This window comes from Panulirus ornatus, chromosome 62 (assembly GCF_036320965.1).
Source record: "Panulirus ornatus isolate Po-2019 chromosome 62, ASM3632096v1, whole genome shotgun sequence".
Taxonomy (NCBI): Eukaryota; Metazoa; Arthropoda; class Malacostraca; order Decapoda; family Palinuridae; genus Panulirus; species Panulirus ornatus.
The window spans coordinates 14,108,649-14,127,710 of NC_092285.1; the positions used below are offsets into that span (position 1 = coordinate 14,108,649).

The 19,062-nt window shown below is 44.7% G+C and overlaps 1 protein-coding gene and 1 long non-coding RNA gene across 4 annotated transcripts; both read right to left on the reverse strand.

Moving 5' to 3' along the window:
• Positions 1-175: 175 nt before the first annotated feature.
• LOC139745745 (myosin heavy chain, muscle-like) lies at positions 176-18,931 on the reverse strand. Of its 3 annotated transcripts, none has more exons than XM_071656270.1 (22): positions 18,776-18,931; positions 15,772-16,349; positions 15,353-15,380; positions 15,084-15,186; positions 14,800-14,889; positions 14,518-14,680; positions 11,505-11,608; positions 10,791-10,928; positions 10,395-10,664; positions 10,020-10,190; positions 8,984-9,308; positions 8,285-8,337; positions 7,783-7,870; positions 7,291-7,408; positions 6,267-6,384; positions 4,688-5,161; positions 3,452-4,338; positions 3,227-3,305; positions 2,793-3,038; positions 1,897-2,684; positions 1,209-1,662; positions 176-1,081 (listed from the first exon to the last, which is right to left on the reverse strand). In XM_071656270.1, exons 2-22 carry the CDS (start codon positions 16,277-16,279, stop codon positions 563-565), a joined length of 5,724 nt encoding a protein of 1,907 aa, XP_071512371.1. In that variant the 5' UTR covers positions 16,280-16,349; positions 18,776-18,931; the 3' UTR covers positions 176-562. The 3 variants fall into 3 exon arrangements, with proteins under 3 accessions (XP_071512371.1, XP_071512370.1, XP_071512369.1); XM_071656269.1 differs by lacking the exon at positions 11,505-11,608 and adding an exon at positions 12,007-12,110; XM_071656268.1 differs by lacking the exon at positions 11,505-11,608 and adding an exon at positions 12,397-12,500.
• LOC139745754 (uncharacterized) lies at positions 13,502-14,511 on the reverse strand. The gene is made up of 2 exons (XR_011711937.1): positions 13,721-14,511; positions 13,502-13,684 (listed from the first exon to the last, which is right to left on the reverse strand). It is a non-coding gene; the product is annotated as an uncharacterized lncRNA (long non-coding RNA).
• Positions 18,932-19,062: the final 131 nt, after the last annotated feature.

Here is a 19,062-nt window from a genome sequence, read left to right on the forward strand (position 1 = left end):
AGTACAATATCGTCAAAGAGCTGACCCCAATGGAGTGTACATTTCCCTGCTACTGTTAGTAACGCAGCCTTGGCCTGCAGGAGCCCCCGGAAAGGTGCTGGGTAACAAGAGGACCTTCATAGAGCTTAGTTCTGAGTAATAATACGTAAACATTCCTTGACAAGAACCAACTAGATGCAATGATATATTTTATTCATATACTGATTTAGAATGTTGTACATAGTTTGGTCATTACCACATAAAGGTATGATATATATCTATATATATATATTTATCTAGTTCTTCAGTTATGTATTAGGCATATATGAGTAGTTCTATTGGATAGCCATTATGTAGCACTGGTTGTCGAAAATTTCAACATGGGTAGTGGAAAAAAAGTACTAAAAATATCGATATATGACCAATAAAGTGCGTGTGTGTATAGCATCCGCTATTCAGATAGATCGCATCATGTGTTCCAGTGCAGGACATGAACATACCAAGTTTTGTACTGTTCCTGAATGTTTACATTGTGAGACCGTCTCCTCGCCTTCCTTGCTCATGATGGCCTCCTGTTCTTGGCCTACGCGCGCTCCTGAACTTCCTCCAGCTCCTGCTGGGCCTTGCGGAACTTAGCCAAGTTCAGAGCAGCGATCTCCTCGGCCTCCTCGATCTGCCGCTTGTAGGTCTTGACCTTCTGTTGAAGTGCATCAACCAGGTCCTGCATCCTCTCGTGGTTCTTCTTGTCTTCGTCAGACTGGAAGGTGAGTTCCTTGATGCGCCTCTCGCACTTCCTCAGGTTCTTCTGAGCATCAGAGTGGCGACGGGTTTCATCGTCCAACTGGCCTTCCAGTTCCTTAACGCGGCTTTCCAACTTAGCCACAGCCTTCTTCATATTCTTCAGAGCGTTGGCCTCGACTTCCTCAAGGCGAATTTGGAGTTCCTTCAGAGAAGCCTCCAGGCTCTTGCGCATCTTCTCTTGGGTCTGGGCGTGTTCTTGTTCAGCTCGAAGTTCATCAGCCAGACGGGCGGCGTCAACCATGGCCTTCTTGGCCTTCTCCTCAGAGTTCTTGGCCTCGTTCAGCATCTCGTCGAGATCAGCCTGTAAAGATAAAATCATTAGCCCACTGTGCTTGGCAGCACAAACATAAAGACCAGAATTCTTTTCAGACAAAAAACAATTTACAAGTGCACGTAAGGCACATCAAAAGCGTGTGAGAGATACTTACATGAAGGGTTTGCATTTCGCCCTCGAGTTTCCTCTTGGCAGCATTGAGAGAACCGTTCTGGGCACCCAGATCTGCAATAACTTCGGTGGCTTCGGCAAGATCAGCTTCAGCTTGGCGACGACCGCGATCGGACTGTTCCAGGAGGGTGCGAGATTCTTCAAGTTCTCCATTGAGAGCGTTAGCTCGGCGCTCGGCAATGCCGTACTGTTCCCTGTACTCTGAAGCAAGACGCTGTTCTTCCTCGACGCGGATCTGGAGGTCCTTGATTTCGCCGAGCTGTTTCTTGATCTGCTTCTGCAGGTCAGCGTTGGCCTTGTTGGAGTGATCCAGAGCGATCTCGAGTTCGTTGATGTCAGACTCCAGCTTCTTCTTCAGGCGAAGAGCCTCAGCCTTAGCCTTGGCCTCTGCCTCGAGGGACGCCTGCATGGAGTCGATGGCTCGCTGGTGGCATTTGCTGTGGACAACATATCAAGGGGTTATATAACGTAAAAGCAACACGAAATATAAAAACAACAAAAATAATCAACATGAATAAAACCTACGTAGTCTGGGTAGCTGAAGCCCGATGTCTCTTAAACCAAAACTCATAGAGACTATTAGCGACCATTACAGTTCACTTTTTTTCAGTTTTCCATAACTTGTCAGAAAGATGGAAAAGGTTGCGATAACTAACACTGAAGATACTTACCGAGTGTTTTCAAACTCTTCTTCTTTCTCCTGGATGCGTCTGTCGATCTCCTGTCGGACTTGGCTGAGTTCAAGCTGAGCACGGAGGACCTTGTTCTCCTCTTGTTCAAGGGCGGCCTCAGCTTCCTCCAGCGCAGCCTGGAGCTCTTCCTTCTCGATCTCAAGACGCTTGGCAGTCTTTTGTAGCTCATGAAGGGTTCGGCCACCTTCGCCGATCTGGTCCATCAAGTCCTTGATCTCATCAGCGAGATTCTTATTCTCACGGCGAACGCCATCCAGTTGCTCAAGGTTCTCCTCGTAGGCGGCCTTAATGCGGAAGTGTTCGGTGGAGTAGTTGCGACATTCCTTCTGAGATGCATCAAGTTCGGCGGAGAGATCGTCAACCTTCATCTTCCATTCTGAGATGATCCTGTCGAAGTTCTTCTGCCTCTTCTCAGCGGCGTTCGCAAGGGCCTGAGCACGTTCCAACTCGATCTGCATGTCCTCAAGCTCGGTGGCGATGCGCTGCTTAGTCTTCTCCAGATTCATGTTCTTAACATTAAGTTGTTCAATTTGATCCTCAGCCTCTTCCAGGCGGGCTGCAAGCTTCATGCGGGCGGCTTCCAGCTCTTCACAACGAACGATGCCTTCGGCCTCGTACTTGGCGCGCCACATTTGAGACTCAGCATTTGACTTGGAGAGCTGGCGCTGCATATCTGCCTTACCCTCACTCTCCTCTTCCAGCTGCTCACGAAGGCCATCGATATCGTGTTCCAGGTTGCGGTACTTACCCAGCAGTGTGGCGCGCTCCTGTGGACGTAATACTGATTTAACAAATTCTGGAAGTGAATGTATTTATGGCTATAATTCATGAGGAGTAATGTATACTTGGCTATTGTTCCAGACTGCAAAACTTACCCTGCTCTCATCATCGGCAAGCTTCCTCTGGTCCTCAAGCTGATTCGTCAGGGACAGCTTGATCTTAGACAACTGGGCAACCTGGTTCTCAGTCTCCTCCAGCTGTCGCAGAAGGTCGGTGTTTTCTGCGGCGAGTTTCTTTTTGGAGGCATCGAAGTCGCTGAGTGTGCGGTTGGCTTCATCAAGCTTGTTGTGCATTTCGTTCATCTGGTGCTGGAGTTGCTTGGTCGTCTTCTCTGCTGCGGCCTTAACACAGGTAAACACAAGTCAAGCGGGGCAACCTACTAACTTCTACTTTTTTCATTAGTTATTTTTTTCATAACTGCGATCAATATATACTGACTTCAGATTCCAACAGTTATTCTCTGAACTGTTTATATAAATAAAAGGGAACTTGCTTTCTGCACATACACATGAATGGTTGATAATCCTACCTTATCGCGAGCCAGACCGTCCATGGCAGCTTTAGCGTCATCAGCTTCACGCTTCATTGTCTCCTTGTCTCGCTCAGACCTGCCAGGGAAAGATTAACTCAATAATCTACTCGAACATGTAACATTTAGTCTCAGTTGTTGGAAGGATTGTATTTAGTTGTGTGTTTATAACATACAAGGGTTGAATATGTGAGTCTGTGAGGGTTAGAGGATTCGTTTACTTACCTGGCCTTCATCTTGTTCAGATGGTCAATCTGATCAGACATTTCGGTGATGGCGTCATTGTGCTTCTTACGGAGATTAGCCAGAGCAGCTTCTTGTTGGATGTTGGTTTCCTCGAGGTCACGACGCAGCTTGGCCAGCTCACCTTCACGCTTCTTGTTCAGCTCGATCTGAGCAGCGGTGGCGCCACCTGCTTCCTCCAGGCGGTCGCTGAGATCTCCCAGTTCTTTCGCAAGATTTGCCTTGGCCTTCTCGGCTTTAGCGCGAGACTGACGCTCATGTTCTACTTCTTGTTCCAGTTCTTCAATGCGGGCCTGCAGTTCCTTCACCTGCTTCTGGGTCCTTGACACGAGGATCTGTTCTTCCTCCAATTTACCAGAGATGCTGGTGATCTCCTTGTCCTTACGCTGAATGGTGTTTTCAATTTCCTTCTGGTTCCGCTCCAGGTCTGCTACAGCTTCTTGGGTAAGCTTAAGGTCACCCTCAACCTTCCTCTTGGATTTTTCGACCTCGCCTCGGAGCTTCTTCTCGCGCTCAAGAGAATCCTCCAGTTCGTCGAGGGTCTGCTCGAGCTTAGACTTGACCTTAGTCAGGTGGTTGCACTTGTCCTCAACGCTCTGAAGGTCTTCAGCAGTCTTCTGGTTACATTCCTGGAGATGCTTCTTCTCTTTGTTGACCTTGTTGATAAGTTCCTCCTGGTGAGCGATTTCCTCGTTGAGGTTATGGATCTGGTGTTCCTTGGATGACCTATCCTGCTCTGCCTTCTGAACTACCAACTCCAGGTCCTCAAGATCCTTCTTCAAGCCACCAACCTCCTGTTCCGTCTTCTTCTTGCCTTGGAAGAGCATGTTGCGCGCGTCCTCTTCCTGCTGAAGCCGCGAAGTCACCTCCTGTAAATGAGAGAAGTACATTCGTGACGATTATTGAAGACTGAAAATTCTAAAGTTCTAAAGTGAGTGACATGATGAGAGGAAAGACAACACCTGATACGTAATTAATATACATATTTTCTGTTACAGAACAAAGTCTTCCATGAAAAATAAGACCCATACATCACTGATGTTTACATAACAAATCTATTTTGTTTGTATTTAGAAACATAGAAACGAAAGGTACGAATAACTAATCAATAGCAACCTGCATGAATTCAGCATCACCTTTTTGTAATGTGAATATTATTCTTATCATAAGACTTGAATAAGTTTTCTTAATACTGTAATAATCTTTATGTATCCTTACATTGAGCTGAGCTTCCAGGTCGGCTTTTTGGCTCTGAAGTTTGGCTTGTTTGTCAAGGAAATCTGAGACATTGCCCTTGGTGCTCTCCAGGGTGGTCATCAGGTTGTTCTTGTCCTCCTGCAGGGTGGCATTTGCTGCTTCAAGCTGCATGCGAAGCTTTTTCTCCTTCTCCAGTTCTTCCAGAGCCTTGGCGGCCTTCTCCTCGAGAGCCTTCATCTCGTCCTCGATGCGGGTCACATTGAGGAGAGGCTTGACTCTCTGCCACAGGTTGAACCATGGCCAAGTGCGCATCTTCAAGAACTTCCTCAGGTTCCTCTGGACGACGATCAGTGCGACGCGTTGCTCCTGCAACTTCTCGTAAGTCTTCCGGCTGGTAAACCCACGAATTCGGGACTGGAGTCCTGTAATCAGCTTGGCCAACTTGTCATCACGAATTTCTTCCAGTGTACCCAAAACACCGGCGCGGAAGAACACCTGTGTTGAGAATATAGTGAAAACGACACGAAAAGTAAAGATCATGAGTAATTTCATCATGGATTCATATGGTACAAGTCACTGCTACACTAAAGGGGAAGGGGAATGATCTTAAAGTGTACTCAACACATCAACGAAATTTGAAATATAAAATCAAATGAGCTGCGCATGAATGGTTCTGTGTCACGCCACCCTCTGTGCACACACACACACACACACACACACACACACACACACACACACTTGACCAGCTGGGGAATATTTGTTACTAGATATCTGTACTGGTAACGTGACACAAATGGAGTGGTAACATTTCTCTGAGAGATTATATTAGACATACGGGTTCACAGTCATCAGTTAAATGACAAGATGTGGACTAAGACTGGGGAACGGGGTGTCTAGCCTAAACTGTTTTCATTCATTTCTGCAATCTTGGATCTGCTCACCTCTGTGACTGTTACACATACCTGTAATGGCAGGGAAGAAGGGTCAAAATATTGCATGCAATATCAAAAACCAACTCAAGAACAAGCTGTGGGAATCTGGCCGTACTCAGGGTGGTGATGAAGAGAGGGTGTAGTCGGGAAGAGAAATCATGGTTACAACTGGCGATCGTTTAGCCATACAGAATTAGTCTTAAGAGACACCATCGGCAAAGATCTGGTGTGGCATCTTTGGTCTCCACCCAACACCATCAACTTAACACTGTTTTCTGGTGAAAGTTTGATTGTGTTAGCCCTGGGAAGTTGTTAAATCATACAGGGTTGGGGGAACACTGTGAGTCCGGAGACATGATCATTGGCATGACATACGTAACACGGGAGCAAATGTACTATGGATGGGGATGGGGAGGGGAGGTGGGGGGTCTCCGGTGTAGTAACTGTTATGGAGGTCAATGGGGGACATACATGTAGATGTGGGAGGGCACAAGGCAAGTACAATAACAGGGATGTGGTTAAGAGAAATATTATAATAGGGAAAAACATTTCCTCAAATGCACGATGCAGCAAGAACATCTGGGGAGACAGAAAAGAAAACGGTATCAGTCAACTTTGGGAGTTTTAGAATATGGGATGAGGGGATGACTCTTAATAGTCGCAAAGACCTTAGTGTTGCCTCTCCGGTATAGCTCGTCGTTGAGGCCAGCCTTTTCCAAGCAAGCCTTGGCTGCCTCCTTATCGTCACTGAGCTCATTCATCTCCTTAGAGGCGAGGATCTTGTAGCTACGGGAGGAAGAGCTTCTATCAGGCTCACGTAGCACACGTTAGTCAGAGGCACGACACAGCGTCCGCCAACCTACACATGAATGTCCTTACCTACACCACTGGTGACATTTCATTGTGTAAGGAAGATAAAGATAATAATAATGATCTCTAGTATCGAGGCTCCGCTTGGCATGAGCAATTGATAAAGTTGTCCAAGTTACAAGTTGTGACACCACTTGAAGGCGAGGCTATAATGGTAATGTGTGGAAATTCAAATGTAAGATTATGATGTCGGTATGTGCCAATGATAATCATACATATATATATATATATATATATATATATATATATATATATATATATATATATATATATATATATATATATATATATATATTTATATATATACAACTCTGATGTGATTCATGTGGCTGTATCTCTGGCCTCAGTGTTCTAAATATGTTCGATCAATAACAAAGGTGTTCATCTGATGTTCAGCTTAAAGTAAAAATTACAGAAATAATGAGTTCTATCAACTCTCTCTTCCAAGATATGAAAAAAAAAAAGAATTAATTAGTTGGATAATTAACATATACGTCAGATGATATCAGGGAGAGAGGAGAACCAGGACCTTAACATATGAATATCAGGGAGTGAGGGTCAGGTGGGAGGAGATGGGACGAGCTGGGAGGGAGTGTGTATGATCATTATGAGGGCGGGCAGTGGGAGAGATCTGGGCGGGTGTGTCCAGGCTGACTTACTGGGTGATATACTGATGGCTGTCAACCTTTCAGAGTAAAGGGAAATTATATCATGTGTCGAAATATATATATACACACTGAAGTGGTCTTGGGAAACATTGAATCATCTAATGTACATAATATGTATGAATACTTTGGCTTTCCTTATGTAATACCAACGTACCGGTGCCTGAAGTCCTTGTATGGAATCCTGTTGGGGAAGCCCTTGCGACAGATACGGATGCCTTCAAGTACACCGTTACAGGTCAGCTGGTGCATAACCAGAGCCGCGTCAATCACACCTGAAGGACGAGGAATAACACCAATATTAAACTCCTCGAACTATCTACCAGACCTCGAGACCTCCTGCTGGAAGACTCGCGATTTCGAAATATGTTAAAACCAGGTTATGATGGAGGCTACAATCGACGTGTTTTGCAACAGTTAAGGAAAAATATTTCGAGGAAATGAATGAACTGTTAGTATATGTATCAGGACGTCCACGCCACTTGAAAGACAACTAATTTTGAGAACATCATTAAGGATAGGAATCATGATATTCGTTATTCAGCTGAACTAAATATTCATGGAATCAGCGGATTTTTCCTCCAGCCAAGTACTAACCCCATCAGTAGAAGAGGAACGAACTTAAAGAACCAAGTGACAGATCACCAACCTGGAGACTTGGTCTCGTTGGGGACGATGCATCGGATGAAGTGGGGATGAGTAGCGTTCAGGGTCCTCATCAGGTTGTTCAGCTGTTCCTGTGGGTAGAGAACAATGGTGGTGGTTAGAGAAAAGGCTAGGGATAAAGTAACTCCTACAATTAACGTATCGTCAACCATCATCATGAGAGGCGCACTACTCGTATGTTTACTCGTTTTTATTCTTACTAAAAGATCCTAAATATGATTTCCGTGTTCCAGGTGAAGGTATGATGTGTTTTGGTTTGATATAAAGCTTATAATGTACAGCTTCCTCATGATATCGGATATATTCTCACAGTTGAAATTTACCAGTTCTGGTGGAGCGTCTTAAGCAAAAGGTATGATTGACGAACTGTATTGTACAACTGACAGATTTCTACATAATTTCTTTGTTTTCAGAAGAAAATCCTCAAGTTATCACGTGCTAAGGAAATCACATTTCAGACATCTGGTGAGAGTGAGTCAACCTACCCTGTAGGCAGACGACACGGTCTTGAAAGCACCAGACTTCTGACCACGACCACCTGAAGACAAAACGAACATGAGAGGCACCACAACATTATACCACCCTCACAATAGCTACAGGAAACTCTCTATGAATTATGAATGATAATCATCTTTAGGTATGCAACTTTTACATTTATATATGAATGACAATAATACATGAGTAAATGAATAACAATATTACCAATCAAATATTTATGGAGCTGGAATGATCAAAGAGATAAATTGCTTTAGATTTTTTTCAAATGATTCTTGTATCAACATTTAAGAATGATGAGTATCTATCCACGGATAATGAGTATCTATATATGAATGATGAGTATCTATTCATGAATGATGAGCATCTATTCATGAATGATGAGTATCTATTCATGAATGATGAAGGGCCACCAAGTACTAAATGTAGGCATATCCTTCTAGAAGCTCCAGTTGGTTCACGTCACTGTGACCAACGAAGAGTTCCCCAGCTGGCGGACGACGTCACTCTGCAAAGAATGGAGGGAAGATATGACTGATTACGTCACGGAAGATATTCTTAATTGAACTTCAAGATTTACGACAACAGATACTAAAACTGTGTACCTTATGAATGAAAGATTTATATCGTAGTTCGATTAAGTTTAGATCGAGACAGTGGGATGGTTCCGATGCACCAGTACTTACCACCTTTAGCTTCAGCAGGAGCAGACTGGCCGGGGTGGTCAGCGAAGATGATGCCACACAGTTCGTTCTCAGCCTTCTTGATGGTGTCGACCAGGGTGTCGTTCAGAGGATCCTTGTTCTTCTCGAGCCAGCCAGTCAGGTTGTAGTTCACAGTACCGGCGTAGTGGATGATGGCGAAGTGGGATTCGGTGCCGCCCTTCTGTGGCTTAGGTTTGATGAAGACAGAGGATTTCCCAAGATGGTTGGCATTCAACTTCTCAAGGAAGGACTTGTCTGTAGCCTTGGGGAACATAGACTCTTCCTCGAGGATTGAGAGGAGACCCATTTTCTGTTGGACGACAGTAAAACGACCTACATCAGTGCTGATCTTACACATGACAAAGGAGGTAATCTCTTTAATACGGAAATAATGGTAAATTGAATGATAATTTTGTGGGATTATGTAAACTATTTAACAAGGTAATCACCGTCGTCTGTTACTGACAACGCCAAGTTTGTAAGTGGTAAGTCACTTAAAGTGAGGCTTTAAGCAACATGTTGTCGTTATACATGCAAGTGAGATTACTGACCCCAGTCTTCAGAAAGGGTCAGGTTCTGCTGAATGTTTTGGTTTACGTCTGGTATGAGAGTAAGGGAGATCACAGATCGCGAGGGTGACTTTGGGGACGTATGATTTAGCCGAAATCTCAACCTGCACAGCATGAATTAGGAAGAGGAACCTCAGACGTGTGAAACTCTTTGTTTACCTCCTCACACGACAGTGGGGCAGATGTGAGTAAACCATCAGGCTACAACGTCCATTTGGTTCACCTCACGTAACAACATTCCACTGCTGAATTTAGAATGCAGTGTCGCCCGTCCGACAGAGAAAAGCGTCAGTGCTTGTGTCAAAACTGACGAGGAAAATACGACAGGAGAAAGAACACCCACCCACCATTCACACTGCCCTACTAGTTCTATAATCAATGTTTTAGTATCGTTCATCCTGAACAACGAAGTCATCAAGTCATAGATAATCAAGACTTAACACAACTCTTACCTTCTCGAAGAGTTCGATGGTAGCCTGGAGATCCATACCGAAGTCGACAAACACCCAGTTGATGCCTTCCCTCTTGTACTCCTCCTGCTCCAGCACAAACATGTGATGGTTGAAGAACTGCTGCAGCTTCTCGTTACAGAAGTTGATGCAGATCTGCTCGAACCCGTTGTACTGTGTGGGAAGAGGAGAAGAGTCATCGTTTTACCTACGTAGAGCCGAAAAGTAACAGATTTGTTGAGAGGAAAAGAACAGAATGGATTATATTCCCTAAAAAATAGAAAACTTTCGCCATCTTTGGCAGGCATTTGAAAACTGTCAAACTCTTTCTTATATCAGTTGATGTTTCTCACTTAAAACAGATGACGTGTTACTTACCTCGAAGATCTCAAACCCGGCAATGTCGAGCACACCGATGAAGTAGACACGCTTCATGCCGGTAGCCAGCGTCTCGTTACACTTCTGCACCAGGTACTTGAAGAGACGATCGTAAATGCCCTTAGCCATGGCACCGACGGAGTAGTAGCACTGCTCCACGTTCATACCCTTGGCTACGAACTCAGCACCGACCTTGATCTTGGGCTTGGTGATGCAGCGGTAGAGATCAGCGCCGTCAACACCCATCAGTTTGCCGATAACTTCACCAACCTGGTTGGGCAGATGAAGCCGTGGCCATAACATGGAGACTTGAAGTAACTTTGTAATTATGTAATCATCAAAATAACATCGTAACTAAAATATATTTCGTCATAGATCAGTACTTTCAGTGCTTACAGTTGTGCCTTCAGGTTCGGCCTGCTCCTCGCGACCCCTCTGCTTGAACTTCATCTCGCCGAAGTGCATGACACAAGCAGTGAGCTTGTAAACATTCTCCTTCTCTGTCTTGCTGAAACCCAGGATATCGAAGGCTTCCTAGTGTTAAGGAAGATAAGGCGAATAGTCAGGTGGACTGGTGAGGGAGCGAGGGAGGCCGTCTCTAACATTCGAACATTCTAAACAATACATGAATGATATAACATTCATTCTTGTTACTTCTATAGAAAACTAAAGGTTGCCGGGTAGATATGTGAAGCCAAAGAAGCTAAAAAGACTTACAAACACATATAAAAAGACTACTAACTTCTGCATATGATTAAACTGGTGTTGTAGAGATCTGTTCACAAACTAGAAACTCAGAATTTGTGAAAAATCTCGTTTAACTTTACCTAGTGACAAGCATACTTCGTAATTTGCTAATGCAATTGTTCTTTAGCTAATAACTGACACAGATTACTTACTGAAGCCTCCCACCCTCACCTGAAGCGGCAAGATGAGTTTTCTGTTGGCTTAGAAGCATTATTATATATGAACATTGTATCATGCAAGTTTCTTGATAGGAACAGTACAAGATGACCTGGACTGCTCTCTACTCTACAAGGGAAGGATGTTGTTAGTGAGGATGTGTACAAGAATGTGTCCAAAACATTATGTGCAGAACTTAACACTTACGTCACAAAACTGAAAATCTTCCTTGTCATCAATGGATGGGACTGTGGTTTTGCCCTGTGTGACGTAGTGATAATCGTAGATGTCGTTGCTTAGGTAACACGTAGCTGTAGGAGGAGGTAGGTAGACATAAACTTCAGGCAATACAGGGCTTAAATGGGATGGGAGGGGTCAGACATTTGCATATATCGCATTGACCCCCAAGGTAGGTGGTTAGTGACCCTGATTCTTTAGGGAATCAATAATGAATCGTGCGGGTGTGGCAGGGTGGTGGGACTACGGCGGCCCTCCAGAATCTCCTCTCGGTTTTAACCGCCTTATGGGAACACAGAGACAACAACAGCATCACTCCTTCCAAGGGTACAATCAAGTGCGGTCAGCATCGCTTCACAGTCCTGCGGTGCGTCATGCTGACCAAAAGGTTTGGTTTGTTGTGGAGGATAAAGACTCGGGTGACCATCAATGGAAGGTTCTTACTTCACCGATGTGGGTGTCTGCTACTCACGTCACAGAACTGCAAGTCCTCCTTGTCGTCGATGGAGGGGACAGTGACCTTGCCCTGGGACACGTAGTGATAATCGTAGATGTCGTTGCTGAGGCAGCACAAGGCTGCAAGGGTGGAAGAATAGAGAGGGTACTGAGGGTCATGCTTGAGGGAGGGGGCAAAACTCTGTGGAGAGAAACTAGGGCTTATGAACCTGGGTAGAAGGTCAAGATGTTTGTATATATCTCTTGTGACCAACCCGAGGGAGGGAGGAGGAGGGGCGGGGGTGTTAAGAGACTCTGTTCCTCGAGCTGTCTCTGTAGGGAAAGGTTAGTGTACTGGGGAGGGGAGCCTTGTGATTGCTCTCACAGTTATGACCGGCCCCAGGAATAACGCCTCAGCTTTACTCACGTCGCAGAACTGTATGTCTTCTCCATCATCAATGGAGGGGACAGTGACTTTGCCCTGGGACACGTAGTGATAATCGTAGATGTCGTTGCTTAGGCAGCACATCGCTGTAGGGGGCAGGGAAATTACATTTGGTGTATGCAGGAATAACATGATGAACCAACCGTTCTCTGGTGAGGGGCATATGATGGTTCATGAGCCTCTCAGTGACAATCCAAAGAGAGACTGTAGGTTTACAAGTGTTGTATCTGTACTGTACTGTACTCATCTTCCGGGTTCATCTAGTAAAGTAATTTTGTTCTGGGTAGGTGACGTTAACGGTCCTGTCATTAAAACAATTGAAAGAAAAATATGAAGTCAGTTTTGTGTATTGCGACACCTCACCATATTTGGTGCAGCGAAATAATTCTGTACCAAGCTACGTTTTCAAAGGTGTTGTTGGAAGTAAAGGTTCAGCTGTGGCCAAGATCATTAAAATTCAAATATTCTGAATGACAGAGCAGATCAGGCGTCCCTGAGTACTGTGATGGTGGTATGATTAACGTGTCTTCACTTATAATGGACAACACCACAAATTCCATCACTGATGATAAAGCCATGTTGGTTGCAGAGTGATGAGGTCTCTGCCGACCTAATATAAAAACAGGAAGGGACGTAGCACCTCTCCTTGTGGAGCAGCTCATGATTTACAAGACAGCAGAAGAACGACTTTGAAAAACAGGAATCTGGAAGCAAGATCACTGAAACTATAAATGAACCTAACGCCTATAATAGGTACCTGCTGTGTGACTCAAATGTTAGTATATAATTCTAATCATCATCTTACCACAAGCATGAAATGTATGTATATATACGTTGCTATAACAGACATACCTCACCTAACTTCAGGGAAAGCAGATGGGCTGCGATGCAGTGTTATGTGTACCTGCCCAGGTTATAACTTTAGTTATGTGTACTTGCCCATACTATAACTGTAGTAATGTGTAACTGCCCATACTATAACTGTTGTAATATTATGTGTACTTGCCCATACTATAACTGTATTAATGTGTAACTGCCCATACTATAACTGTTGTAATATTATGTGTACTTGCCCATACTATAACTGTAGTAATGTGTAACTGCCCATACTATAACTGTTGTAATATTATGTGTACTTGCCCATACTATAACTGTTGTAATATTATGTGTACTTGCCCATACTATAACTGTAGTAATGTGTAACTGCCCATACTATAACTGTTGTAATATTATGTGTACTTGCCCATACTATGACTGTAGTAATGTGTAACTGCCCATACTATAACTGTTGTAATATTATGTGTACTTGCCCATACTATAACTGTTGTAATATTATGTGTACTTGCCCATACTATAACTGTTGTAATATTATGTGTACTTGCCCATACTATGACTGTAGTAATGTGTAACTGCCCATACTATAACTGTTGTAATATTATGTGTACTTGCCCATACTATAACTGTTGTAATATTATGTGTACTTGCCCATACTATAACTGTTGTAATATTATGTGTACTTGCCCATACTATAACTGTTGTAATATTATGTGTACTTGCCCATACTATAACTGTTGTAATATTATGTGTACTTGCCCATACTATAACTGTTGTAATATTATGTGTACTTGCCCATACTATAACTGTTGTAATATTATGTGTACTTGCCCATACTATAACTGTTGTAATATTATGTGTACTTGCCCATACTATAACTGCTGTAATATTATGTGTACTTGCCCATACTATAACTGTTGTAATATTATGTGTACTTGCCCATACTATAGGTGTAGCATATACACATAATGCTAAGTGTTATCTACCCATGTTATAAGCACATTAAGTACACCTGATAATGCTATAAGGGAAAAGCAGATTTGAAAGCACTTCCAAATATTTCTGTAGTCACACATACAAGTAGATTACTGTAGATATATAGCAGTACACAATGGGACTTTATTGTATCAATGTTGTGAACACAAAATGACCAAGACGGTAATCCATATTGTTCTTTAGAGTTACTAGCCCAACACTACCTACGCGTCGCGTTTTCTAAGTGCAAAAGATGTGATTCACTAGACCTGCTGACGGTTAAATTGTACTCACGTTTAATCCAATCAATCTGGTCGGACATCATCTCGTAGAAGATGTGGTAGGATCTCTCCAGGGACTGCTGGGAGATGACACGAGCCTTCTCCAGCAGGTAGACCTCGATGTCTCCACCAGACAGCTTGCCACTGGCTCCAAAGTGGATGCGGATGAACTTACCCTGTGTGACACCAGAAGTTACTATGAATCAAGGGTTCCGATGAATCCCACGACCCTAAGCTTTATATTGTTACAAAATCAGAGACGTTATTTCTTCAAACAGGTGTAAGTTGTACTTACAAAGCGGGAGGAGTTGTCGTTACGGACGGTTTTGGCGTTACCGAAGGCCTCGAGAATGGGGTTGGTCTGGATGATCTGGTCCTCCAGGTTCTGCAGGCAAGTGTCACATACAGAGTCAGTTTCCAGTCAATTAGACGTAGTTCAGTGCAAAGATGATTATGAAGGTTGAAGAGTAATCTACTAGGATATGGAAGCACAGTTCATATCACTTGGATGGAGAACAAATGGGATGAGCAGAATATCATTCAAAATGTCATTTCGTAAAGAATTCAAATAGCTCTGACCTGTTTCTTCTCTTCGGTCGACTTCTTGGTGCTTGCGCCGACGTTGGCGAAGTATGAGAGTACCTTCTTGGTGTTCTCAGTCTTGCCAGCACCTGACTCACCGCTGTGGAAGGAAAGAGGTTTTTGCAATGAGTACAACAAGTTTTACGAAAGAACTGTGCGAGGTTTCTGGCCATTTCTTATTCTTCATCAGGAACAATGATATTCAGTGAGCATCAGTAATCTATTTCATTTTACATAATCATGAACAAATAAGAAATTTGACTTACGTGATAAGCATAGACTGATTTTCACCACCTGTGAAGGAAGAAAGTGTATATATCAGACAATGTTCCAAGCACTGATATGAATATTTGTATGTTTCCGCTAATCACTAAACTGATGTCAAGTAATATGACTTAAAGCAAGAGCAATCGCGGACAGAGGTCCCAGGATACGTCTTAAGTTCCAAAGTCCTGATGTGAACTTGGTCGAAGCTTTAAGAGTGAGTCGAGACAGAGAACTCGATGCAGCTTCGCTCGGGTGTGTCTCAAGACTTTTGTCCTGGAGTGAACTAATGTGTACAGCTTATCCGCTGTATCCGCCTATCTGATTTCACTTCAGTTATGGCGTTGTGACACACATGAAATGACTCGTTCATATTAACAATTAATCTTCTGAGATACGATGGCAAGTAAATGAGCCTTACCCTGCAACATGTTCATGTAGGCGCCGTCAGAGATGGCGAAGAGATGAGGGGGTACCTCATTACGCCTCTTGCCCTGGTAGATCTTGACCACACGGTTGGTGTAGATGGGGTAGCGCTTGTAGGGGTTGATGACAACACAGAAGAGGCCGGAGTAGGTGTAGATGAGCTTGCAGACGTAACGAGACTTGAGGTTATACAGGACGGAGGCATCGTTGAGGTAGGTCAAGTTGGACATGTCCTCACATTTCTCGAATTTTGGAGGATTGACCTGCTGGACGAGGTCCTTCTTGAAGTTCTTGGTGTCTCCTTTGGCCATGACAGTCACCAAGTCACCCTTGGTGCCCTGGATCTCGCCCTCAACAAAGCCCTCCTTCTCGTCGGGGACCCAGCAGGACTTCTTAGCATCGTAAGGTTTGGTCTGGTCGATGCGCTTTTGTTCCAGGGAAACGAAAAGGAACTCGGTGGGGTCTGGGTCGGGTCCCGTGGATTTCTTCACGTGGCCAGGCATGTCTGTGGTGGATGCTTAAAAGCTGTCGAAGTCAGACTCACAGATACAGTAGTACGGCTCTTGGATCTTCCTGTAAGCAGAAAAAGAAACTCATAAGTATAATTCAAAAGCACAAAACTGCCTTGATTAAAATGAAACAATTCATAAATTTCTGAGAATAATAAAAGACAAGAAACTTTCATAATGAGAGATACTTGTAAACAAATGTTTCAATACCCGGCAGGTACAAGAAAGGTCGTTAGTATGAACATTTATAATTTGAACTATAACGGTAAACAGAACACCGGAAACAGTTTGGTAAATAGTCATCCACCAACATGATTTCCTTCTCCATGAATCCCTCGTATAGGATTTTCGCAACGCTCAGGAAGGCGGCCACGTCCACCGAACAAGGACCGACGGTCAGGAAGTGTGATGTGTGTGTGTGTGTGTTTGTGGATTGAGTGAAGGCCAGTTGAGGAGGAAGCATTCATTATGTTCCTGATGAATGTTTCATCTTGGACATGATGGGTCGTGATGTGTCGACCTGTGGGTGTGCGTAGCGCCGGAGAGATGCAGAAGAGGAAGCCGAACTCATAACTGGTGCAAGTCTGGTGTTGTTTGAGCAGTGTCGCTAGTGTTCACATGTGACTGTGACAACATCTAAGTAAGGTAAGGTTTTAACAAAGCTCCAAAGGAGGCGGTGGTGAGTTGTGTAGTTAAAAGAAACTTGAAGACGGAGAAAGAACCTCTTCTTCAGGGACGCCACTGAGGAACTTGATGATATTGGACGTGGAGCGTTTGTCAATGTCTCCCTCGTGACAACCAGCCATGAAGTTGGCTGCCACACTGAATAAAACATACAGGCAGTTCTTAACGAGGCGTCTCGTTATGTCGATCTCCTCATCCACTCTACAATTCTAACGTGACTGACTTATAGCGCCCAGTAATAGCGCCCAGTAATAGCGCCCAGTAATAGGAACTTTCATGAAGCCATCTGTATGCGGAATATCTGGATTGATAATGTGATATCACCAATTCCTGTGTACTTTACCTTAACTTTATGATAAAGACTAATGAATCAGAGGATATTCTTCTAAATGTGGTTCTACTGTCGTGCGCACATGTGGTCCTACCGTCGTGCGCACATGTGGTCCTACCGTCGTGCGCACATGTGGTCTTACCGTCATGCGCACATGTGGTCCTACCGTCGTGCACACATGTGGTCCTACCGTCGTGCGCACATGTGGTCCTACCGTCGTGCGCACATGTGGTCCTACCGTCGTGCGCACATGTGGTCCTACCGTCGTGCACACATGTGGTCCTACCGTCGTGCGCACATGTGGTCCTACCGTCGTGCGCACATGTGGTCCTACCGTCGTGCGCACATGTGGTCTTACCGTCGTGCACACATGTGGTCCTACCGTCATGCGCACATGTGGTCCTACCGTCGTGCGCACATGTGGTCCTACCGTCGTGCGCACATGTGGTCCTACCGTCGTGCGCACATGTGGTCCTACCGTCGTGCACACATGTGGTCCTACCGTCGTGCACACATGTGGTCCTACCGTCGTGCGCACATGTGGTCCTACCGTCGTGCGCACATGTGGTCCTACCGTCGTGCGCACATGTGGTCCTACCGTCGTGCACACATGTGGTCCTACCGTCGTGCACACATGTGGTCCTACCGTCGTGCGCACATGTGGTCCTACCGTCGTGCGCACATGTGGTCTTTCCACATCGTAATCAAACATCTTGTGTGATAATTATTTGCCACTAGGGTCGGGCCAACCAACCAACACTATCAACAGTGGTGAATCCTTCACCCACCCAACAAGGAACTGGAGAATCTGTAACGTTACTGCTGTAAGTGGTGTTGAATCTATGATATAATTATGATATAATTACTATCCTCAGTGGTGTATTACCCCGGGTACCACTGGGACTTGAGAGAGAGCTGCTGGCTCTCCCGGAACGATAATTTCATCTTTACGAAACAGTTATTGGCAAAGTGACGTGTTTACCAACCATCAACAACCTCTCTTGTGACCTCCCTGAGCCAGATGATGAGTCTCGCTGTCTCGTCAGTTTTGTCTCCAGACTCTCAGTTCAGTACAACATGCTGGCCATCGTCACTAGTTTCAAGTCCTCCATAACTTTATGCCTTAATGTTTCCCACAAGATCAGTCGCTGGCCAGCAACACTGGGCGTTGGCTCACATGCACGGACGCCGCCGGCTTCAACCGTGTTGGAGTTCCCAGGAACTCCACCGGTTCGTTCAACCAGCGTTTCCAGCTTTGGGATCGAATCCCGCGCAACAACAGCCCCCTGGTTACTCTTAAAACATTTCCCCCACTTGTCTGCTCTGGACATTGGTTAATTCGACCTTTTCCATCAGAGGTCACTCCTCTTCGTGTACAACTGAAACAAACCAAGTCACTTCACGATATTTGTTTTCTGAACCTTCTGAAGCAAACACTTGGAAGACGTGAGGAAGAAGAAGCGATGAGGACTTACTGCTAGCTTCTCAGCACCCCCACGAGCGAGCACCCACCCGTCGTGACCACGGACTGTAGGGCACCTGGGGGGTGCAACCCGAATTTAGCCCTCATATACCCAGCCCACTGCGGGGGCGGTGGGCAGGCGAGGGGCGGGAGAGAGAGAGAGAGATAGTATATGCTTGCAACGGGTAATAATAGAAAAGGACGGGTGCCGGCCTAAAAGGTTACAGATTTGGCAGAGAAATGCAGACTTGACGGGCACCAAAAGGAGTCTGATGAACAAGGATCACTTAACTTTTGTTA